Genomic DNA, 25,127 nt, shown 5'->3' with positions numbered 1-25,127 from the left:
ATTACTCGAGAGTCTCTCACTACGACGCGTCTCATAATCAAATCGCGGTTTTGGCACGTAAAACCCCAGAATCCAACATGCCTGAATCATGAAGATACGTTCATGCATACTACGTTTAGGAACTCTAAATTGTATCGGCGCCCAGCTGACACAAACACACACACAAAAATGGAGCATGTATTCTACGCACACAAGAATGAATGCAAAAAAAAAAGTGACTGGCCTTTGGGCGAGTCACAAAGCTCTAAATCAGCAGCTCGAGAACACGAAGCAAAATGCGCAATGATGTAACACAGTGAAGCGACGCAGTGTATAACGCCACAAAGGATGAACGCTTTGCGAAAGTCCACATTCATTTTGCACCGTCTAATGGTATGATGGTATGATGAACTTTATTTAATGTCCTGAAGATCAACCCTTAGGTTGACGCAGGCGGCTCCCATGTCGGGACAGTAAGGTTTAACCTTACCGCCGTATCATGGGCCTTCTGGACGGCCTGTACTTGATCGGAAAGAACTCCACTGTGTAGGACTCGCTGCCACCAGTCTCTCTCCTTGTCACATTCTGTGAAAGTCACAGGACACTGCCAAAGCATGTGATCCAGAGTAATGATGCCATTACACTTCTCGCAATTGATTGGTATCTCTCTTTCAGGATATATCTTGTTAATAAAGTTTGGACTTGGATAAGTTCTTGTTTGCAACAATCTCAGAGTCACCGCTTGAGCTCTATTGAGCTTAGCGTGTGGCACTGGGAATTCCCTTCTAATATTCCAATTTCATTTCAGCATACGCGAGGACATGTATGGGAATACGGTTGCGCGCGGCGTACGAAGCGTGAACGCAGTGCTGTCTGAGCTGCCCTGTATTGAAACCCCAGGACGCAAGAGGAGATGTAATAACAAACCAATTCACGATTGCGGTGTTCCCATGCGCAATACTCGTAACGGTCCATCGACAGCGCATTGCTTCCGCCCTTTGCACGCGACGCACGAGGGGAGCACGCGTATCTGCCGGCCGTATATGCATGTTTATTCAAGTGGTTCGTTTCGAACGGAGAATCTGGGCCAAGAAAAGCGGTGCATGTTCGCGCAAGGCGCGGAGACGGTTGTGTATCCGCGTCCGTGGAGGCCCACCGAGTTGGGAGAGGGGCCCCAATGACTGGAAGCTTCCATTGTCTTTCTATACACCTGCGCCAGTGTCTTTCGACCTGTTTACCTTGATAAAAGACAACTCTATCTGGCAGCCCCCAAGAACCGTTCTTTTGTTCGGCCACTCGACGCGCGATATGATAGCATTCTCGCCGAGCTCCGTCTTCAAGAACAGCGAGGAAAAGCTGATTCTTCGCGTCAGCGATCGCCATCGAGGGCCTCTTCGAGGGGCTTCTTTCTTTCCTTTTTTTATTTTTTTTTTCTTTCGTTTCTGCTCCCTCCTTCTTTACGAGCACCGTTCTTGAGGTGCCTTTTGTCCCCCTTAGTCGAGCCAACGACGCCGGACGTTTGCCGTCCGCGTACGAAGACGCCCCCGATCGAAGTTTTGGGCTTTACCGGCTGTGTGCTCGATCTGCGTGCATAGTGTTTCTCTTGTGGTGTTTCTGACGACTGCGAGTTTTTTTTACTCGGGTACAGTCACTGCGGCGCCTCGCCGTGTGCTGAAAGGAGTACGCCATCGATGTGAACTGCATCAGTTCCTCTGCAGTGTGTGTTGGACTGCGGCTGCACGGTGAAACTGCACAGGTGAAACTGTGGCTGCTGACGCCGTGTTTGTGGAAGCCTATAGCTTGCTACGAGCGAAAAAACATATTTGGTACCTTCAACAGAACTTATTCCCTTACGGGATCCACGGCATGTTGACGAACAGGAACAGACGTCGGCGCTCGCTGTGACAGAAACTGTGCAAAAAGCTATGCTGGTGAGTACGCGCCCGCGATGTTTTGGTTCTGAACGTCCACTTCTCGACATTGTGGAATGTCCGATGTGGCGGCGCTAAGGTGCTTTGGTACGAGGAGATGGACGTAAATTAGAATAACTTATCGCCAGTACGCACCTGACTGTGCTATTTGTTTTTGCATTCAAAAACCGGTCTGCGGTACAGTGATCACGTTGCATCATTTTTGAACCGGCCCTTTCACTTCCCTCCTCAAACATTGCAGATATATGGTACGCGTAGCAGTGGTAACCTGACCCAGAAGAATGCAGGTAATTAGGTTGGGAAACGAGGCGAGCACATTGTTGACATTGTTTCGTTGGCCTTTAGTGCTCATGCATAGGCCTAACACAAGCAGCGGACTCAGTGGACCGGGCTGGCTGTATACGACACTAGGAGGGAACAAAATGAAGGGAACAGCGAAGTAGCCCAAGATGGACCAGAACTGATAGCAGGCCGACATTTACAATAGTTTGCCCACAGTTCGTCTGCTTATACATTTGAGTGCAAGTATAAATAAATTCGGTTGCGTGCGAATATGTGCGAAAATACAATGGAAGGGCACTCAATTGTCTGTCGACATCTGCAGAGTTTCGATTTTATTCGGATAAGTTGAAGCTGTTTTCAGTAGAAGTGCGCACATCTACAAAGGGACTGTTTGTACGAAGCTGCACAACCTACGTCGTGTTGTAATGCAGTACTTCTACCTGGGTGCAGCAAATTTCCGTAAGCAAGCTTTCCCACAGATCAAATCTGCCGCGATACCGTTATAGTAGCATGCACTGTTACAGCTGAGACACGCGTTGTTTTGAAAGCTCTGACGGCGAGGCTAACGGAGGTTGGCAGTAATCATCCACTCAGCCTTCACGTTGACACCTTAATTACAATTCCGGCCCGAGGTGCACCGTCTTCGATTTAGGTCCAACGGAGTGCGTGGAGAAGCGCACTTGAGGGTTTTGCATTTCGTCGAAACGCTGTGCAGCGGGAGAGGCCGCGCAGACAGCGGTGCGAGACACGTGCACGCAGTCGCCCCCCCCCCCCCCCTCCTCTGGCGGGGACGGGGGCGCCACGGAGGCACGGCGTCTCGCTAATGCGAGCCGGTCGCGATAAGACCGGAACAATGGGACCACGGCCGAGAGGGTACTGAGACTGACACACAATGCTGCGCCGCGCGGCCGGTGGAGGCGACCTGTCCAGCGAAGTGCAGGCGGAGAAGCCCAGCGGCGATGGGAATAATTGGTTGGTCAAGTCGGCCAATCAGTCGCTCAATTGCTGACTCAATCATGCCCCCTTTCGGAAGCCTGCATGCGCGAATCATGCTTCGGCCAATAATTTATTGGCAGATAAGTAAACTTTCCTTGAATAAAAATTGATTGTAAGGTTAGGTGCGCAGTGCTCTCTGATACATGCGTTTCTTGTGGAGATTTGGGATTGATTGATTGATTGATTGATTGATTGATTGATTGATTGATTGATTGATTGATTGATTGATTGATTGATTGATTGATTGATTGATTGATTGATTGATTGATTGATTGATTGATTGATGTCTCTAGGCAGGCTGCCAAGGGAAAAAAGTTGCTTCCTAGCCCGCGAGGGCGTTATGTCTTGCGTGCGGCGTTTACCATGCGCTGACTCATTGGCGTTGCACCATTAGTTAGGCATCCGGCAAAAAAAAAAAAGAAAGACGGAAATAAAAAAATAAAGGAGCTCACCCGATTGCGCCGTGAAAACCCGTCGGGCAGAAGACCAGGATGTATGATGCAAACTGACGTTCTCAGCGTGACACGTAGTACCTGGTCGAAAAGAAGACGGAACTGCAGCCATATGTGCATCGTAATATCTGCTACGAGCATGTACTAACAGTCAGAAGCCAGGTGTGCTTAAAAGGGCGTAACTTAACTCTTTAAAACTCACCTTCATAGCGTGCGCTTGGGAATTTTTTTCGCCTTGGTGCAGCCCAAGGTTCGTGGTAATATGCATGAACACAACAAATTCCATGCACTAAGTACTTACTATTCGAACATGCGTTCGCATTTGCAGTTCTGCCTAGGAGGATCGAAAATTGAAGTGAAATACTTTCAGTGCGCACTGTAGCGATGGAGCAATGACGTTGACTGCATTTTGAAGTTGTTTTATAGCTCTGTTTGCGTTGTTGGTGCTTCTGATGTACTTGATGTTCTGTTGTTTCTAATGGTATTATGCATGCGAAGCACGAAGAAAAAAATTGAAGGCATAGCGATGTCTAGCAGACCTGGTGACAGAACACAAGGGCATATTCATTGTTGAACGTTCACAGTAGTACATATACATCCACGTAAGTCAACCATTGCTATTTGTTGGGCGTGTTGGAAAACTGAGTTGGAAAGTATATTTAGCGCCAGCGAACAAGGACATAAGGAAGACCGGTTAATGACTGGTTACGAGAACATACTCTAAACGTGAGAAATAAGCAATACGGTCATCTGTCAACTCATTGTGAGGAATGCGGCTGTGCGCCGATGCATGGGTCCTGCCGGGTTGTAGCGAAGCACAAAGATACAAATGTGCGAGAGATTATTGAGGCTCAGGCTATCTGTCGGAATAGTGATACGTGTGTTAGTGCCCCTTCGGTTGACTTGTTAGAGACGACTTTTCTGGATGGTTAAAATTTCGAAGAGGTGGCGCCACTGCGCATGGGTTAAATAGGAGTGTGTTTCCTGAAAATCAAGCGGTTGAAGTTAGCGAATTGTGGTGTCGTCTTCCCTCTGTCCTGTTCGCTGGCGCTAAGTATGCTTAAGTTCTTAAGGACATGTGAATTGTGCGACCGCCTTAGACTATTGTTGCGCGTAACATCGCGTTACTGTGTGCAGTTTTCTTGCTTTTTTCTCTCTCTTCCTTCTCCTTTTATCCCCTTTACCCCTTTCCCCAGCACAGGGTAGCCAGCCGGTATTCACCCTGGCTAACCTCCCTGTCTTTCCTTCCCTTTTGTCTCTCTCTCTTGTACGAGAAATCGCAATGCATAATTGGCTGATTAACAAAAACATATAATTAGCTTTGCATTTAATTACTTTACGGCATATATATCGAGAGAGAGAGAGAGAGAGAGAGAGATGAAAGGCAGGGAGGTTAACCAGATCTTAGACTCCGGTTTGCTACCCTACAGTGCGGCTGGGAGATAGGGGTTAGAAAGAGGACAGAGAGGAAAGAGTTTTAAAAAAAAAGTCACACACAGATACACAGTTACAGACGTTCACAAAGGCCAGTAGATCGCAAGAAGCGCAGTAGCACTTGCACGGCCTTCTTCTCTGACGTTAGCTCCTGTCGATGGTGTCGAATTTCTTTTTCCGATAGGGGTCGGTCGTCCAGCTGGTTGCTCTTACCAAAGCCTATGCGTTACTCATAGAGAGGGCCGCCACCGCAACCTGTGACCACTGCGGCCACGAAGAATCGATTGGCCATATTTTGCGCGACTGCCCACAGTACAATCCACAGAGTACAATCCATGGCATATATTGAAATTTCGAGCTGTACACGGGGTGTTCGGGAGGCATGTCACCATGGAACGAATTTTCAAGATGGCACCAGTTCCGAGATATTCATTCCCAAAGTGCGCGACGAAATACATGGTGGTTCTCAGCAAATTTCGTAGTTCCCTTCAATGCATCAAAAGGCGTTTTGTTAAAAGTAAGTGGATCGACAATGATTGTTTACAGCAGGTTTGATGGCGCATATCTCTAAACCCGTGCCGTTCTCAGAATTTCTTCCAAGAGGATATGCATTGCAACCTGGCCAGGTACAATTCGTAAATTGTAATATGTGCCTAAAGTAATTAGTTAAAAACTCAATTATTGACTTTTTTGTTAATTAGCCAAGTATTCCTCTCGCTTTCTCGTGCAAGTAAAGTTCGCCGTTTCGATAAATCGAGCTCAAGAACTAAAATTATGCTGTCTGCCATGGCGATTTAAAAAAAAATTATGTATAGTCTAAAATCAACACCCCGCATAATGATGACACCTTGCATTCATAATGGTGGATGGACTTAAGCACCCGGAAGGACAACCAATTTTCTTTCACGACAACTGTCAAAACCTTATCGATCTGTCACGATCTCACCTCCTCTCCTCTCCCGAGATAAGGCACGTAACAAACTTATATATACTGCACTTCGGAGGGAGCTCATCTGGATGTCTTTCCGGCAGATATCACTCGGGATTGCGCAAGTGTTTTTTTTTCTTTTAATGTACCATGGCGAATCTCCTATGATAGCGGGGAAGCAATAGCTTCGAAAGTTGTTGACCGAATAGCAATGACTGTGCAACTCCAGTACGCTGCGGTGGAACCAGTTACAACGTCTAAACTTATGTGTCATGAGGGTTGAAGGAGCAAGGTTTGTCCCCATACAAGTTGGTGTAACGCATTCTTAAAGTACACACAAAATACGCAATGATCTTAAATGTAATTTTCACACTTTTACAAAATCTCTTCTGCGAGACAACCTCCTGTCGACATTTTACCAAACTGGCACACTCGCGATATATATTTCTAATATATTTTGCTCTTGTGTGATGGCATTACGGCAGCAGAAGTGCACATCAGGTAGAAGCAATATAATGTCATCCTTTTTTGACATCTTTCATTTTTGTCTTTTTTTTTTTCAGGTTTCGGTGTCAGTTGGCTATTTTGGGAACAGTGCTGAAGCTACGAGCGTCCGCGGATGTATCGACGGCTTGAAGGGGACGCTGAGACGTCCGATTCGCAGCGAGATACTTAGACAAAACTAAGAACAACAACACCACAAGTCAATAGCCAGCGTTCTTCCAATAAGAACAATGAGAAATTCCTGCGGCAAGTGAGAACATAGTGCATTTAAAGACCACAACCCCAGTTATCTAAATGGTAGATAACTGAAACCTTCTTCCTTTTTCATAAGCTACATCTGTTCACTAAACCACGTGGGATTTATTGAGGCGTACCTACTCATAGACGCGACGACGAATAGCTCTAGGTTTTAGCTCACTTCGAGAGCTGTGATGAACGAACTTTTCACGACTCGTTTTCAAGGAGTGACGGCGTGACACTGCTAAATCTTCGCAAGCCTGCTAATCAAGTCTACCAGGAAAAAAGCTGCGCAGATCATCTGACCGTTCCTCGGAACAAGACGTGAAGCTGAACGCAGGATACCATCGGTGAGCCAATTCCTTGCGGAGTGCGCTCAAAATCCCAACTAAACCGCGACAGCTGATGCCATTAAGCCGGCAAGGAACGCGAGACAGGCGCTCGACGGTCTTTTCTTCGCGAAACCACCCCTGGGCCCTCCCGTGAAGAGCAGCACCGCTGGAGGTCACACGCAGAGGCGCCGAGAGTCACCGCCTCGAGCACAGGCGAGAAATTTACGCGGCTCTCCCTCGAGGACCGCGGAGGAATCGAGGCCGCGTGTCGAGCTCTTCGAGAGCAGCATCAGCGGCCGGGCCGGTCTTCTTCGGTCGCGGTCCTGTCGCATAGCTGTCCCCGCACCGTCGGCGGCGCCTTTGGTGCCGTGGCCGAAAGGTAGAAGAAGAAGGAGGGAGATCCCCCCCCCCCCCCCCCCGTTCGGGGCTCTCCTCCGCCACGGGAGCAGCAGCAGCAGCGTAGAAGAGAGGAGGCGCCTGGCGACTCCGCCCTCCGGCAGCAGCAGCAGCAGGAGCAGAGGGTCCAGCAGCAGCAGCATCTGCGGCGTCGGCGGAGGCCGCGAGAGAGGGTGTCCCCCGCGGCTGCGGTAGCGGAGAGCGGCGGCGCGCCGAACGAGCACTAGCCATGCCGCCGGCCTCCGCGCGGAGCGGGCAGCGCCGTTGCAGTTAGCCCCGCCGAGAGACCCATGGATTACGCGGTGCGCTGGTTCGCCGCTGCCTGGGCCGTGCTCTTCCTCGCCTTGCTCCTGCGCACGGCAACGTGAGTACCACCGCCGCACACGCACGCCCTGTCCTCTTCTCCTGTTCGCCGCCTGTTCAGTGCGCGTTGTTACAACTGCGGCCTCGCGTCGGGCGGCGCTCCTTCTCCCCGAAATGTTGACCGCCTGTAGAACGGACCGGCTCGATGGTCCGTCAGGCAATTATTTCACTCTCGGAAACGAGGGCAGTTGTTCGGTCTAACGGCCTGTTTGGAATAATCAGTTCCTTCGCTTGTGTCTCTTTGACGCGACTGCGTTTATTTTTCCCCCTAGCTGTGCCTTCCTCGCATTCTCCACTCGTGTCTTTTCCGCGACTGCACTGCCTCAGACGAGCGTCGCGTTCGATCGAATGTCATTGCGCGGCGCTCGCGAAGTACGAACGAGAGTCCGGCGCAACTACTGGAATCACCGCGATGCGCCGGCAGCTTCACCAAAAGAGGCCCGTTCAAATAACGGCAAGGGCTGAAGTGAATGAAATGCACGTATCAGGAAATGACTATAGTTCGCGGAGAATGCACCATTAGCATTTACTTCTAATACGAAAACAAGGAGGTAGTACTTATTTTGGTAACGCCTCGATCGGCGAAAGTGGGATTGTTCCGAGAGCTGTGAAAGTTTCGTCTCGAGAGAAATGCTCGTCGGCTCTGTCGCAGTACCACGAGCCATGTGCGTGCGTCGAACGACGTTGCATTCCACGACGGAGTGTTGGACGCAGCATTTCTAAAAATTATGCTCGCGCCATCAGCGGCTGACCAGCAAAAAGAATAAAATAAAAGAACAATGCCCTCGTCGCCCTGCATACAGATAGCGCGATTACCTAAAAACACCCTCGCCGTCGCTGGCGGTTCGCCGGTTCTTGATCTCCTCTGCGCCTTGTCGTTGGTAGCAAATAAAGAATAGCCAAATAAAAGCGAGAACAATAACGACGCTATGAGCGCGCTAACCTCTCGTGACCGAATCTCGCGGAAGGTCAAAGCACTCCCTCGAGAAAGACGCTGGCGCGGTGTAGTAGCGATACCTTTGAAACAGAGGCAATTTCTGCCTTGACTAACGGGAGAGATAAAATACTGCTCCCCGAGACGGATATGGCCGTAAACGTCAGGTTTCGGCTCTTTCAGGGGAGAATGGCCTCCCTTCTTGTACCCGCGGGGACCCCATCCCCCCACCGCCCCCCTAGCCCGTCTTTTTGGGCCCTGTTGCACTATATGGCTTCTTGTGCTTCCTTCCATTTTGCCTCCAAATATCTCGCCGGCGGAGGAATTCCGGGGGCCATTGTGCTCCGCACCAGTAGAAGTCTACAGGGGTTAACACACGGGTCGTCCCTCCTTTCCCACCTTCCCGCCCTCCTCTCCATCTCCTTTCGACGTGCGTGATTTCGGCATCGTCCTGCTCGCATGTTGATGCGGCAGCACATCTCGCGGAGAACGGCTGGCCGGCGGTGCGCTGTCAAATAGACGAACTAGAGACCAAATTTTGTCAGAATAATTATTTTTAAAAAGGTTGTCCGTTGAACTGCAAAATTAAACGTTGCCGGCTTCAGTTATCGATTCGCACATTTGGCCGCACTCAAGTTCGCACGCACCAATTGGTATGTACACTATCAGTGCTTATTACGGCTTCCGTGTGCGCAATATATAGACGGCGATCGGCCAAGAACTCTGCAATGCCTGGCAAGCATGCATCGCGCACTTTGGCTACGTGCAAGAGTATTTCTCAAAGAATCGTGCTAACACGTACGAAAGCGAGGCGTAGATTTCGGCCGAGCAAGCATCCTCTCGTCCATCGATTTGTGTTATAGAGCGCGTTACTACATGTATATAGTTACCTGTGCATACCGCTGACCAAACTTATGTGCTTGGACGCCCGTCGCTATATTATTTAGCGCGCTCTTTCTTGTTAGACGCGATTGATGTACACAAGGAAAAAAATGCCGTAAAAGTGAAAGATTTGCCGACGGTCGCAAGTTGCGTATGAAAAAAAATTATGGGTTTTACGTGCCAAAGACACTCTCTGATTATGAGGCACGCCGTAGTGGGGGACTCGGGAAATGTGGACCGCCTCGGGTTCTTCAACGTGTACCAAAATCTAAGTACACGGGTGTTTTCGCCCCCATCGAAATGCGGTCGCTGTGGCCAGGATTCGATCCCACGACCTCGCGCTTAGCAGCCCAACACCATATATCCTAAGCAACCGCGGCGGGTAACAAATTTCCTTTCTATAAGCCGTGTACGCGAGAATGGGCCTACCATGAAGTGGTGTAACTTTACACTGTTGGAATACGTGTATACCAGCTGGCACGTGCTGCACGTGATGTGCTTGTGACGCTATAGGCGCGCAAGAACTCACGCTCATGTGTACATATATAGTCTATATACAGCCTCTCCTCGCATGCGCGTCGCGAGCTGCATTCATCTAATCGCGTGCTCTACACTGTAAAATAATTTACACCCTAAAAGTGCAAAAGGGTGTAGATGTGTCTATAACTCACACTCTTAAGGTGTCCGTTATATATATAACACCCTAAAGGTGAGAGTTACAGACACATTTACACCCTTTTCACTTTTACGGGTGTGAATTATTTGACAGTGTAGACGAATTCTCGGTCGCAACCAGCGTGCACAGTTACAGCAGCGCTCCGCCGAAAAGTATAGGATGGCTCAACACTATGTATACAACATCGCTTTCGCTGCAGCTACAACTATCTATTCATCATGCGTTCTAGCCTATAAACTACATACTGCGTGTATACGTATGCCCGTGCGACTGCTCAGGAAAGCTGTATTTACGCGGAATTTCCTCGAAGAGCGTCGCCATAACACTTCGCTCTGCGAAACGTGCGCGGAAAGCGTGAATGTTTTGACGACCGGCGTATTATTGGCCAATATCCTAACGCGTGCCGACCACCCGCGAGCGGGCGAGCAACAAAGACCAGATAAGAAAATGTGTAAAGGAAAACAATGCCGACATTTAACGAGCGTTGCGGGTCATAGCACTTCCAATTTTTTGTCTCATTTGCACATTGCTTTTACTTGTTTCGCCACGCGCGGCCCGTTCGTTGTGGCTGTGTTTCCGCAAGACGCTAGTTGCCTTCTGATATTTTTTTTTCTTGTCTTTTCCTTTTTTTGTTTTTTCACAACGATAGCGTACTTTATTTCGCCTACGGCGTCGCTCGTGATACGGTGTTATGGAAACAAATCGTTAACACATAAACTGTGCTGGGAATGGTTTGTGGGCGATGCAGAAAAGTCACGGCCGTGTGCATAGCTATACAAAAAAAAAAAGGGTTGCTTGTTGTCCACGTCACGAATTTTCGCCGCCTGTCTATTGTATTAGTTTTATACGGTTGGGGTTGAAAGAGTTATGATTATAATAAGTATACAAACCAGGCTATACATTTTTGATCAGGCAAATCTACTCCTGCTTTTTTTTTCTTCTTTTTTCTTGTTCTTCTTTATTTTCGTACCTTACATCACCTCTGTTTCACCTGGGTTGAGAGGAAATCCAGAGGAATAACTTTGCGGCATTTATGTGCATGATGCTTCTCAATTATTTTTTATGCTGCAATTCCTCGCTTATCTGCTGCAGTAAGGAGTAACTGACACCCCTCCTTAGTGCCACATGTCCTTAACAATAATGTCAATAAACAAAAGCCATAAATGCTCGTTTATTGTTATATTCTTTCTTTCTTTCTTCTGAGTAATTTATCTGCAATTAGTGTCAAGATTCTGAGCATTTCGACAATTTTGCCTTTACATATAATCCTAAACAACAAGCCTAATAATTGCCAATTTATATCTTTGCGCGCAGCTGGGCACCGCAAAAATCAACGATTTTGTGTCACCCGTACAAATTTACAGGGAGTAGTACTTGGGCTTAAACGTGTATAGTAACGCGCAAAACTTGCATTGGTCTATTTTAAATTGAGTAACGACATCTCAAGGTTCATCTGTGATCCTGCTGATGAAATAGTGGTGAATGAATTCCGGTATAATGATACATTAATTAGCTTACGCCGAATTAACGCTGCCTATTAACGAAATATAATTTCAAACTTCCACAGACGCACACGTCTCAATGAGATACTTTAGTTTGTTGAGTGATGTGGTGTGCTTTGTGTAAGTTGTGTATCTATGTCGGGCACTGTGTATATCATTTCATTTTTCATCATACCCATCTGGAGCAGCACGTCAGGCAAACCTCTCTCTCTCTTTCTCTCTCTCTCTTACCCGGAAATCATTCATTTAATTTAAGTAATCATGCCTTGGCGCAGCCACCTTCAGGACGCATAGTTAATTGCTGTTGGGTTGATAAGCAAGAGGTCGCGGGATCAAATCCAGGCCACGGCGGCAGCATTTCGATGAGGGCGAAATGCGAAAGCACCCGTGTATTTAGATTTAGGTGCACGTCAAAGATCCCCAGGTGGTCGAAATTTACGGAGTCCCCCACTACGGTGTGCCTCATAATCAGAAAGTGGTTTTGGCACGTAAAACCCCATATTTAAATTACCGCATAGCTAACCCGCATATGTGTAGCGGCGGTCCCGGAAAAGCGCCAGTGCCGGATTCGACCTTCGTCGACTATAGGTCGATTTTTTTCTTCAGCTGCGAAGTTTGCTTTATGAAAACATTGCTCGTGACGTAAACTCAACGCAAAGCACCTGTAAGTGAGGTAAGACTATATGAGCGTGCGTTTAGCGGATAGACATCCAGACAAAAGCGGAGACACAACGCTTGTGTCGTGTTAGTTCTTTCCGCCAGCCGCACTCCTATCTGTTCCCGTGCACTTCGGCACTTTGCGTTGCTATTACGTCATGAACTTCAAGCAACTCGCCCAAATCTCTACGCCGAGGACATTGTTACATCCACGGCACTGCGCTTTTGTCAGCTAGCCGGCGTTTCCGTTGTCTTCATGATCGCCTGTTACTCTATGCGTATACAAAGAACGGTGATGCGGCCACAGTGCACCACAACAGATAAATATTTCGTTCTCTCTCTCTCTCTCTCTCTCTCTTAGTCCACGTGGACTGTTGCTATGAGTTTTGCATCGCATACCAATCTGTTCGTATATAGAGCTATCGTTGACGCCGCCGTGGACTCGGATTAAGCGAACACGAGAAGAAGAAGAAAAGGCGCAGCGCGCATATCAGAGTATATATATAGCGTAGTGTTGTGCCGGCTCCCGACTGCCTCCATTGTCAATTTCGCCACCGCCACTGCTTGAAAACTGAGCTGCCGTGAGGGGCCGGGTGATGCGCGCATGCAGTGCTCCGTCTTGTGTTACGCCGGAACATGTGTGCCGCCACCGGCGGCAGTTCGATGAGCGAATCCTTGACCGTGCTTATCGATCTCAATCTGGCCACCAGTGAACGAACGCGCCGTGCGGAACTGAAAAGCGATCTGTCTGTGCCAGATGCAATGCTTCCTTTGCATTGGCAACATTGAGACAAAGAGAAAGTGAGTAAGTTCGCCGGTATCTGGAGAGGTCAGCGAAGAGGCAGGCTCGGAATGCTACTCAATGTAGGTATAGGTCTAGATCACGAGGAATGAAAGAAAAGAAGCGCAAACAAAGCGCACGCACACTTACACGTATGGCTGCGAAATGAACTCGGACTATACAGAGTCTCATTGGAGCCCCGTATCCCCCAGGAATGCTGCACGCGCTTTAGTGGGGTGCAGTTCAGATCCAGGACGCACAGCCGTGGCGTACGAGAACGTCCCGCTGCTGAAGTTGCGTGTCGTAAGGCACGTTTAAAGCGTTTCTCGAGAAGGACCTTGAAGCTGTTATGCGCCTACGATTGCAAATTAAGACAAGACACATTTCATCCGCTTTCACCCTGGCTCATCAGCGATTTCTCAAAAATAAATAAACAAACAAACAAATAAATAAATAAAGCAAAAGAACGTGTAGGGCTCGTTGTATTGCGTACACGCCTCAAAAGAATATCGTATACGGTCCTCAATGAGTTCCTCCTGGCCCAAGGGATGCACCATGCGTTAGCATTTAGTATATTATTGAAGTGAAAATACGAGAAAGAGATTTAGTCAACCTATTGTGGTGACGGCTGCTCGTTTTCGCATAATAGCACATAGAATAAAGATAAGATATTGTAAAATAAGAAGAGACTGCGCAGGTTCGGCGCGCCCGGGGTGGAGTTAGATAAGGGAGTAAACAAAGTTCACATAAAGCTTCACACATACCGGAACATACGCAGACGAAACACGACGGCATGTTGCGCCGGAGAGCTGATTCCCGACACGTACACGTATGTTGGGTTCCAAACATTATTGGTTACGAACACGTACGTGCGGTCGCGATGCGCTTCATGATGAGCAGGTGTACAGACGAAGAGAGTGCATATATAACGTAGCACAAGCGCAGAGAAACAACAGTGAACTGCGGGATTCATAGCATTTAGTATCGATCTGGATGCATCGTTCCTTTCTCGCGAGTTCTCGAAACGATCTCACAGGAATCGCGCGGAAGCCGCGCGCAAATCTTGCGAACACGAGGCTAATCAGTACACTGTTTACAGTAAGTGCTACTGCAACTGGGGGAAAAGAATGCTGAGAAGGGCTTCTACATGCAAGATGCACGCTCATTATAGAGCCTTTTGAAAATGCGTAGCTAACTTCGTACGTTGTCCGAACTATAGTGTTGTGACTCTTCTTTTGCACGTAGACATTTTGTACGAGTTTATATGAGAGTATGACACGACTAACACGCCGACTTCCTTACGCATGCTCCAGCCACCGAGTCACTGCACGTTCAAATAATGCCCGCACGAGTCCTACAGAATTTTGAGCGTTAACTCTGCGCTAGCAACAGCTGCAACTCAAGCGCCGTTAACTCCCGGTGTATTTTACTTCGACTAGCGAAGACGAGACAAAGAAAAAAGGAAACCCAAATCGTATCACTCCGCATGTCGGCCTCTACCCGCGCAACGCCTGACTCAGAGAACAACCGATATATTCCATCAGCTTTCGTTCAGATTGCGTCGTCAAACACGAAAAGATAAACAATAACCGTAGAGATTAGCCGACTATATGCCTTGGATCACATCGCAACGGTCGATACTTTCTAGTGCTCTTCGCTATCCGCGCTCGTTACCGAGAGATAAAAATAATAATGAAAAAAATGTGTGCGCCATGTGTCGCAAGCTTTCTTTCCCTCTTTTTTCCGCGAGCACAGCAATTTCTCGAGAGCTCGCAGTACTTGTCGGGTCGTACATTGTTCTGGCTTAGACGTCAAGGGGTTCCCGCCACAGTACTGTACACGAAGCACCGCTAGACACAACTGTGACGTCCGCGCATTGATCGAACAACTCTCCGTCGTTCTAAACGTCAAACTTTATGGGGACCTAATTCGAACGGAGTCTGTAAAGGATATTTCAGCTGATGTCTCGAGTGCGGCAATTAAACATGACTAGTGATGATCGAAAATTTGATAGTTTGTACGCGATAGTATATGGTTTGAGTAAGAACACTGTTGAAGTAAACTGCTGTCAAAACTGTCATGATGCTTTTACTTGCGTATGCGGACAACGTCGGACACACCGTAGTCAAGTGTTGTCGCGTGTGTAACAGCGCAATAACTTCACTTTGGCGGCTTTTCGAACATGCTCGCTCCACCTGGCGCTCTTTAGAAATTTCAGGTAAGAAAACACTTATCGAATTGCTCTTACTTTCTCGCGGATATTAAACTTTATTGAGGTTGAAGAAAGGCAGCCGTCTGTGAAATGTGTTAGAAGCGAACATGCCTGGTCTTGTGAGAACGTCTGAGGTTAACATATCCGTAATTACAATTTTGCAGCAGAATTTCGCCCATGTTAGTGTGCGATGTTTCTTTGGCATTTTCATGCACTTCACGAAGGACGAAATCGTATTCGGAGAATATACTTATTCTATCCCTGCACTGACAATTCGGCGCTCAGGAGGTCAAACTGAGTGAGCTATACACCATGAATTCACACTTCGAGAGCAACCAACGCGTTATTTCTGCCCTTAACAGAAGCTACAAAAGTGAAACAAGAGCAAAAGAAGAAGGATAACGCGACCTTGAAACTCGAGCACCTCCTTTCCTTGACGTTACAAAGCATGGACGTAATAATGTCTAAACGAGGGTGTATAGTTAGTTACTTACCTGTTGAATGTGCCTTATCACGCATCATTCTAACATACGCAATGACTCACCCTAGAAAGCTTTGATCCACAATTTGGCGTATATTGGTTATGCGAAGCGTCAAGTATTGGAACGCACGTGACGGAGTCGTGACATCATACTTTGAGTAACCTTCCATAACACTCGCAGCGTTCAATTAATAAAAAATAAACGTAGCACATCGCATCATGTCAGCAACTAATATGTAGCATTCTATAAAGCCAGCGTAGCGTCGACACTGTTGTATATATATATATATATATATATATATATATATATATATATATATATATATATATATATATATATATATATATATATATATATATATATATATATATATATATATATATGGTTGTATTGCATTCTATAGGGCACGAATTATGATAGGCTGTGGATAAATGTATCGAAGTTGCGCACTTGTAGTCCAAGGCACTGCAGACCACGCATTGAAGCGCATTGAAGTTAAAGGAATTCACAGCGTGAAAAGTGCAGGGGAAGCAAAAGAAGCTGTGCTGTGTAGCCGCAGTTGCCGGTGAAAGAGTAGTGCTGCAGTGAAGCGCTCTCCTTAGCAAATTCCGCGTGCTCGCAGAATCGTGTGATTGTACGCGTTGGCACAGTTAACTTTGGGGTAGTGCTGTTGAGCTCGATCCCCGCCGCAGCAGCTACATTGCTACCGGGGGCGGAAAGGGAAAAAAAAAAACACTCAAGTGCCATGCACTGAGTGCACTAAAGAAGGCGGTCGAAGTTAATGCGGAACCCGACGCTATATGTTTAATAAAGGAAAAATGAGACATCCACCCACTCGTAGCAATTGCTACAAAGACAGAGAGACAGAGAAGAGAGAGACAAGAAACTTTATTTGGTCCTAAGAGACTACGTTGCCGTAGTCGGGGGCCGCACCCACGCCGGGGGCGGAAGACCGTGATCTTCAGCCCTGTCGCAGGCCCTTTGGACAGCCCGAAGCTGGACTGGAAGGCCGTCGCTCTAGACGGCTTCTTCCCAGTCTTCCTGCCTGTTGTAAGGCGAGTGGTGCAACACAGAACAGTGCCACAGCATATGGTTCAAGGTGGAAAGTAAACTACTTTGCAGCAATTGCTACGATTGGGTGGATGTCCCATTTTCCCTTCATTAATTATTTCTCTTGACCTTGCGGGTTTCCGCACAACTAATGCGTCAAACTCTTGCCTCTGCTTCGAGTTGTTGATGAGTTCGACTTCGTCTGCCGGCCGTCTGCTTGCCGCCTGGTTAGCTCAGATGGTAGAGCGGCTGACCCGGAAAGGCGGTGGTCCCGGGTTCGAGTCCCGGACCAGGACTAATTTTTTCTTCAACTGCAAGGCTTTTCTTTCGAGGGACCCATATGGGTTTCCTTTGTAGCAATCGCTACGATTGGATAGGTGTCTCGTTTTACCTTTATCAATTACTTCTCTCCACCTTGCAGTTTTCCGCAGAACTATTACTATACTGAGTGCGCCATAAACAGATCATTATTTTGGAACGTAAAACAACCTAATTTAATTATTTGGGGACTTGCGATGGGTTGTCAACGCAGGACGTGTCGACGTAATGAGCAGCGCGTCATAACTGCAGTGTTAAGAGCTGCTCGCTGTCGAACTCCCACACGGATACATTTTCGATTCTTTCTTCGCTTTCTTCAAGGCGCGTGTGTGACGAGCGCTTGCCTTCGCTTCTTAACTGATATTGCGTGGTTGCATTGTTGCTTTGCGCATACGTGGAAACGAGGGTAGATTGCAGTGCCCTCGCCTGATGATAAACAGTTGTAAGTAAGCGCTCGTGGTTCTTTTTCTGTATAGTTCTGACCGTTTTTTTTTTCTTGTGTGTGTGTGTGTGTGTGTGTGTGCGTGTGCGTGTGCGTGTGCGTGTGCGTGTGCGTGTGTGTGTGTGTGTGTGTGTGTGTGTGTGTGTGTGTGTGTGTGTGTGTGTGTGTGTGTGTGTGTGTGTGTGTGTGTGTGTGTGTGTGTGTGTGTCCTTACTGCCCGTGCTGTCCCTTTGGTAGTGATCCTTACGCTGCCCCTTTTAAGTAAAATTCATCAGCTCAGATTTCCACTGCGCTTATCCGACGCCGCAGGGTGTCGCCAATTATCGTCGTGCGCTACTCGACGGCCTTCACCTTTCCAGCCGCCTACGCGAGTTCATCCACCCCTCCCCCAATTCACCCACCCTACTTACCTGTGGCCCTCGCTTCCTCCTCCTCCTCCTCCTCCTCCTCTCGGGCTGAGTGGTTGCCGAGTGTGGCGGGCGCACCCTGCTTTAATTGTCCCAGGCATGGCACGTCGGCTATCGGCTGCTGCCCTCCGCGAGAAACGCGCCGCTCATCAGATAGATTGCTGCGGCAGATCAGCTGGCGCAGCGTTTTGCGTCGCGAGCATCGAGAGGGTCTCCCTCTTCTTCTGTTTTTTTTTTTTCTTCTTCTTCGACGCCTGTTTAATATTCATTGTAGCGCGTATCTCGCGTGAGAGAAAGGTTTACTGACCGCTCGAGGGGTGTCTATAGGTTTATTCTGGCGTTACCTGATTAGACTCGGGTGTGCGGCTCGCTCATGTGCCGATGTCGATAGAGCCGGTGATATGCGCCCATCGAAAGCACGTACGTTTGTACATCTGGCTGACAGGGGGGAAGTAATATTAATTGTATAGCAATTAAAGGCACGCGCGCCCCCACACAGTGACATAGATTATGCCTAGCACTACGCAGGTGATAAAGTTTCTCACACAAAAAAAAAAGATTACTGAAGGGAACTGGTGTATGGTGTACGCGGCAGCTGCAAATATGGCAGTTCTTCAAGCACGGGAACTGTAGTCAATACGATGCACGGATTGGTCTAAAAATCGTCCTTCTGGCTCCAAACGGTGTTACTACCACGCAATTTGATAACCTCGAGAAGAAGAAAAAAAAAATTGGAGGACGCTCAAGCTTCGCCTCGAGTGGAACGCGCTAGCATTCAAAGATGCCTGACTGCTTCTCGCGCTTCCCGGTAATGGCAGCTTATGAAACTGTAATATTTGCCGGGAAAAGCTGGCGTCGAACGCTATATATGCACGAAGGTGAGCATGAAGGCGAGCTTTAAACGCGGCCTCTTGCGTGGGCCGATCCCCGAGGTGGTGCACAGCCACGCCAAAAAAAAAAAAAGCATTATTTTCAGGTTTTTGTTATTGTTTCGCACGTTTAACATTTAAGTCTGATATTTAACATAAAAGGAATGCGCTGTGGCTGTTTTGTTCCATGACTTTTGTTTGTGGGCTGTCATTCTCAAAATTCTCAAATTCTCAAAATGAACTTTGTCAAGAATGCAAGACAAGTTAAGTTATGGGGTTTTACGTGCCAAAACCACTTTCTGATTATGAGGCACGCCGTAGTGGGGGACTCCGGAAATTTCGACCACCTGGGGTTCTTTAACGTAAATCTAAGTACACGGGTGTTTTCGCATTTCGCCCCCATCGAAATGCGGCCGCCGTGGCCGGGATTCTGCAAGACAGGGTATGAGCAACTTTAGCGCTAGAACGGTGTGGCAATATAACCCGCACATACGGCATGTCACATAGCAAGGGGTGGCATATACATGAACCTAAATATACACCGAAATTTTCGCTCACGGCAACTCCGCCGACGCCGGCGCCAACACCGGATTTTCTGCGACATGGAGCCCTTAACGCTATCGCGTTAACACACGCAGGGTGCGTTATAAATGCAACTCGCAAAGATTGCGGATGCGAGCAGAATTTCTGCCTTGCCGGCCATGTTTAAGAACTAAATGATTTCTTGGAAACTTTGAAAGGTAAAGCGTGATATGTAACAGAACAGGAACGTCTGAAGCCCCAGGCACGTAGAAAAGACAAACGCATGCATAATTATTTATGATGCCTGCACCTAATACGAATTCTACGTCGTTCGGTCGTCAGAGGTCTGACGAACGAACACCGCAGGCTTTAAATTTGTATCAATCTTGCACCGCGTTTCGTAAATCCCTCATTTTTTCCGTTGAACAGCTCGGCTAACGTTAGCTGGGACACCATACATTATGTGGGCATTCATCGTATTCAGCCCTCTTCCTAGCAAGCTCGTTGCGTCTAATTTGTCCTTCATGGCATCGCTTTCACGCGACGTTACGGTAACCCACGTCGGTCACGCGAACCGACTGCGATGCTGCGAGCGCTGCTGGAGGTGCCGGGAAATGTAAAGCACGTGCTTTGCATGAAAGGCGCGCGTGATACCGAATCACAGAGAACTCCTCAGAACGCTCACAGGCCAACCCGTAATGAAATGCAATGACATCGCTAGCCTAGACCACATGCTCTGGCGTTGCCCCTCGTTAGGCGGCACAGAACAAATCAATGAGGACAAGTGGCTCTCCGCTATCAAAAGCCCCGATGCCGGGGCTCGACTATGGGCTCTGTCCAGAGGGCCCACGATGCGGTGGTCGGGCAAGGCCTGACTGTCCCAACGTGGGAGCGGCCCGCAGCGCGCTGAGTCGCGTATACCTCAGGACTTTTATTAAAGTTTTGCATCCATCCATCCATCCTGTTCCCCTCTCCTCACAGTACGGGTAAGGGTAACAAAAGATACCACATTCTTAGTCACAACTTTCAAAGCCACTCTACGAGGGACAGATCTGTCACTACAGGTCCTTTTGCACAGCTCTTGTGGAGTGCAGTATAGTGCTGTCCCACTCAATTTATGCGACTCTGAAGCAACTAAGTCTTTACGGAAGCCATATAGTATATGTGGGCAAACGACTTGTAGCCTCTGCTGAAGAGACTGAAGAGAAAAATCATTTGAGCTGTGTTCTCACCTTACCCTTCCACGATACGAGAAATGCCACTCTTAATTGCCGTGGAGAGAAGCGGCGGAGAAAAGACGCAGACGTGTTCCCGCGGCGGCAAGCCGTCACATCAATGAATTTCCAGGATCGTCTGTTCGAAACTAGCTAGTTTATCTGTTGGTAAAAATGGGACGCACTGTATTCTAAAGGAGCCAAGGACTGAACTTATATAGCACGTTCCAAGAATTCATACTGCGCCATAACGTTCTGAATACAAAAAGACACGTTAAAAGCCACGACGTCACACTGACGTCTGCATGCAGAGGTGCTGAGCACCTGCGTTCTCTCTTCCAGTAATGAATCGCTTACCTGATCAGCGTAAACTAAGTTGGTGCTTCCATTTAGTGTCCGTTCACCATGAAGAGCGCATTCGCTTCCAAACTTCTGCTACAGAATTGTACGCGCCGTCCGAGCCGAGCTTAAGTTCGATTCCGCTCAAGTTGCATCGACGCGGTTCCCGAGCCTTTCGTTTCGAGCTTCGCTGTCTTCTTTTCTTTCTGTCCATTTTCACGAAATGTATTTCGCGTCACAATCAAGTATACCTAGGAAATCCTCGGAAACAGCCTCGCAACCCATGGCAACAGGGAAAAAAAAAATGGAAAAAGCTTCCGTTGTTCTTTAGCGCGCCGAGCTACCCTGTGCCGCGCATGTCGCTGTTTGCGGAGAGAGCGGCGTGGGAGAGGGAACAGTGGGACCCCGTATTGTTCGCACGAGCACAGGCGCGCTTCTGCTGCTTGCTTCGCGTGGTATCAACACGGCGGCGATTGCCTAAGCGCTGATCCCCACTTGTTGCCGTCGACTTTCGCCTTATGCGAGTAAGACTGGTGGCATCCCTCTTGTTTACGTACACGCTCGGCCTCTTTGGTTCCTGAATTCCGCGCCGTATACGGCTTGTTCGTCGAGGCGACCCCTATCGACGCGGCCGAGTAGACGCTACCAACGAGCGTCTACGTTGAAAGTGAGTACGAGATGTATGGGGGCTGGAGGTTGATCCGCGCAGTTTCTGTTGCGCTGTCAATAGATGCGTCAGAGTTGCAGAACCTTATTCCAAGGTGCTGCAGGCTATATGCACTGCAGGTAAATAACGATCGTAGGATTATCCTTCGCGCAGCTTCTGGGGAGTCGTCGTAATTGCAGGGTAATTAAATTTACGATGAGGGAGCACTCAGACCTGTACGTCATTTTATATATATATATAATGACGTACAGGTCTGAAAAAAAAACGCAGCTTCCAGAAAAGTTTTCTCTATGTAAACGGTAACATTTTATTTGTATTGAGTGCTCACTTTCTTGTGCCGACTTTCATCCTCTGTACGCTGCGAAGTTGATGTATTCATTTCGACATTTCATAGACGCCTTACGAGCAAACATGTCTCTTCTTGGCCGCTGATACAAAATGTGAGTTCACGGGAACTTGGCCAGATATATGACGCAGTGTAAAAGAGGAGTCGACCATCTGGCCACTATCATATGTATACATGCTACATCATATCCTTTACGGCGCCTCCGATTTCGGTATTGCGACTGACTACGATAAACTGCCTTACAAGATACTAACGCACATCAGGCGATTCGCCGTCGAATACTCTTCGGGCACGACAAAGGGACTTCCTCCGCCCTTGGCCGTCCTTACAACGACGGAACGCTTGCTGATGAATCCTGTTTCATTCTACATACTTCTTCGAGAACTCCATTCACACAGAACTGCTCGAGGGCACAGCTAGAGGTCCGTTGCATGTGGGGCCGTCTCGCCAGCTCAGTGCAGCAAAGTCTACGTGCCATGTAAGCCATTCAGGAAAAAAAAAAACAGCGCTTCCATTGTTTGCTGCTAATCCTCCGGTCATCCTCACACTCAACCGGGGCCGAGGATTAGCGGCGAACGATGACCGAAACACGCAGCCCGTTTTCGTTGCTGGTCGACTGGCGCGATCCAGCGACGAGGCTAGAGCGTAACGGTGGCGGTTTCAGCACAAAGCCTGCTTCGTCAAACGCATCCTAGCTGAAGCGACGGAGAGTCGAGGGCACGCGTATTGTTTCCGACACGAAGTCGACTTAGTCACGCCGTGGCTAGAGGTTGGCGGCGGCGCTCCAGGAAAGTTGCGGCCACTGTCGCAACTGGCCGGCAAAACTTGCACTGCAGCTGGCCGTTCATAATACCGTGTACTGCAGGGAGCTGGTGAGGCAGAGTACGGGGATAGCAGCGCATTTAATTAAAGGAACGCGTTTTATATGAATACTGATTAACAGTGGTCGGACAAGCGACGCGTCTTTGGAGAAAGAGGGCCTGTCGTGATAGCTTGTCGAAGTCTCCCTGTCGAAGCGCTGGCTCCAGAGACACGCCCCTTGTTCGACCATCCATTGTTGAGCAATTCAAGTTTCCGTCTTCCCCTGCATCTCTGTCTTGTTTGAATTTCTAAATGTGCTGCTTTTTTTTTTAATTACATATAGTCACGTACTGCGTATTAAAATACAAAATCACCCTTTATACTGAGTGTGCACACGGTCGAAGTATAGTTTGATTCATTGTCTATTTTGCAATCTCGGGCTTAATTGTGAAATCATATCATCCACCTTTCGATTCTTTTGCATTTTTCTACGTTAATCCCCTCATAGCGTCCTACGCATACAAGTGAAATGGAATATATCAGGAGGCACGTGCTTCCAACTGCTACACACAATGTTCTAGCTAAATCTATATATATATATATATATATATATATATATATATATATATATATATATATATATATATATATATATATATATATATATATATATATATATATAATCTAAATCATCAACAGACAGTTTAGGAAATTGTGTACAGGTATACCGCTTCGGGCACCTCACCATCTTCACGCGTATTAGCGAAGCCGAGCTGCGCGTGCACCTGACACAGTTCAACCGATTAACCCACGGAAAGCTGGCAGGTGGCGAGACGTTCGCGATGATATAGTAGTAGCTGCAGTGTGACTAAAACTCTCTAACACAAAATAACAGGAAGTCCCTTCTCATGTGCCCCGCTTCGCTGTTCCCACGAGCTCTCTCTATCGCGTACTCTATGGAGACCACACGCGAATCATACACTCCGCATTCCATAGAGCGACGACGCTTCGACGAGATATAGGCACGCCGAGACACCGCGGGAAAACGCGACCCGTTTCTGTTCCGCCTTCGATAACCTCCTCCCCATCTTCTTCTTTTTCTTCCTCTTTCTTTTTCTATTCTTCTTTCTTCCAGCTGTGTATCTTCTTCTTCTTCCTGTTCTCTCCGCATTGCTCTTAACCAAAAGCAACAACAACAGCAGCAGCAGCAGCAGCAGCCACCGCGCAGATCACGCTCTCAAAGCAAACGTTCTCGCTCGAGCTGCGTTTTTTTTTTCATTATTGTCACTATTCCTCTTCTTACATTTTGATAATTCTCTCAACGGGGCCCGGTAGGGCGTGAGAATAAGACGTAGCAACTGAGTCGCCGCTTCGTATGTAACACGCTCCGCCGCGCGGTCAGGAGAAAACGTGTTCTCCACGGAGACACGCGGAACAAACAAACACACCGTTCGATTCCGTTCTTCGAGACGTCGTGTATACGCGCGCGCGTGCTACCGAACGTTCCAGATTCCTCGCTTGGGCATACACGCCCTGCTCTTCCCTCCTTCTTCCTCTTGTTACTTCCCACTGCGCGCACTGATAACCGTTTTCTTCGTCTTGTTCCACTTCCTCACTTTTCTTTCTTTCTTTTTTTTTTCTGGGGGTTGGGAGGGTCAGAGATTAACAAAACGTGGACAAACTTCGAGTCCCCGTTCCCACTGGGACGCTCTTGTACACCCTCTGCGATCTCCCCCTCCTCTCCCACCTTCGTTGCCTACTTCTTCTCTTTCTCCTCTGCGTCCGCGTGTTGACGCCCGCTTTTGATAACTTTTCGTTTTCCCTTTAAACTCGCGGCGACTGCCTTTTTCGCCCGTGGCACATTGAAACAGGCTTAATGCGTTTAGCCGAGGAAGGAGCCACGGCGTCGTACATCGATATTTCATATACGCAGCGCCCGAAGAAAATCTACACGGTGTGCCGGTGTGGTGAGAGATAAACAAAGACGCCATACGGGATATGAGAAGTCTATGGGCAACGTCTTGCCGTGGACGGGCCCGTTCTGAATCTTAATGCACTGTGCTTAATGCCGGTCGCGGCCTTCGCTGGAGAGCCTCGCTCAATCGACGGGATTGTATAAAGCGATTGCCATGTTCGAGACGTTTCCCGAGGTACACAAACAGTATGTATAGGCTGCACGGCACGCCTCGGTT

The 25,127-nt window shown here is 48.2% G+C and overlaps 1 protein-coding gene across 1 annotated transcript in view; it reads left to right on the top strand.

The window, feature by feature from the left end:
- Positions 1 to 7,575: 7,575 nt before the first annotated feature.
- Positions 7,576 to 25,127, top strand: part of LOC135909597 (protein Wnt-6-like) — a 41,849-nt gene continuing 24,297 nt past the window's right edge. The window contains exon 1 of the mRNA XM_070531809.1: positions 7,576 to 7,835. Coding sequence (XP_070387910.1) covers positions 7,762 to 7,835 — 74 coding nt within the window. The 5' untranslated portion in view covers positions 7,576 to 7,761. The remainder of the gene's footprint in view (positions 7,836 to 25,127) is intronic.

The sequence above is a fragment of the Dermacentor albipictus genome, chromosome 1 (genome assembly GCF_038994185.2).
Source record: "Dermacentor albipictus isolate Rhodes 1998 colony chromosome 1, USDA_Dalb.pri_finalv2, whole genome shotgun sequence".
Lineage (NCBI taxonomy): Eukaryota > Metazoa > Arthropoda > Arachnida > Ixodida > Ixodidae > Dermacentor > Dermacentor albipictus.
The sequence above is the reverse complement of the archived record's forward strand: the minus strand, read 5'-3'. Positions and strand labels throughout refer to the sequence as shown.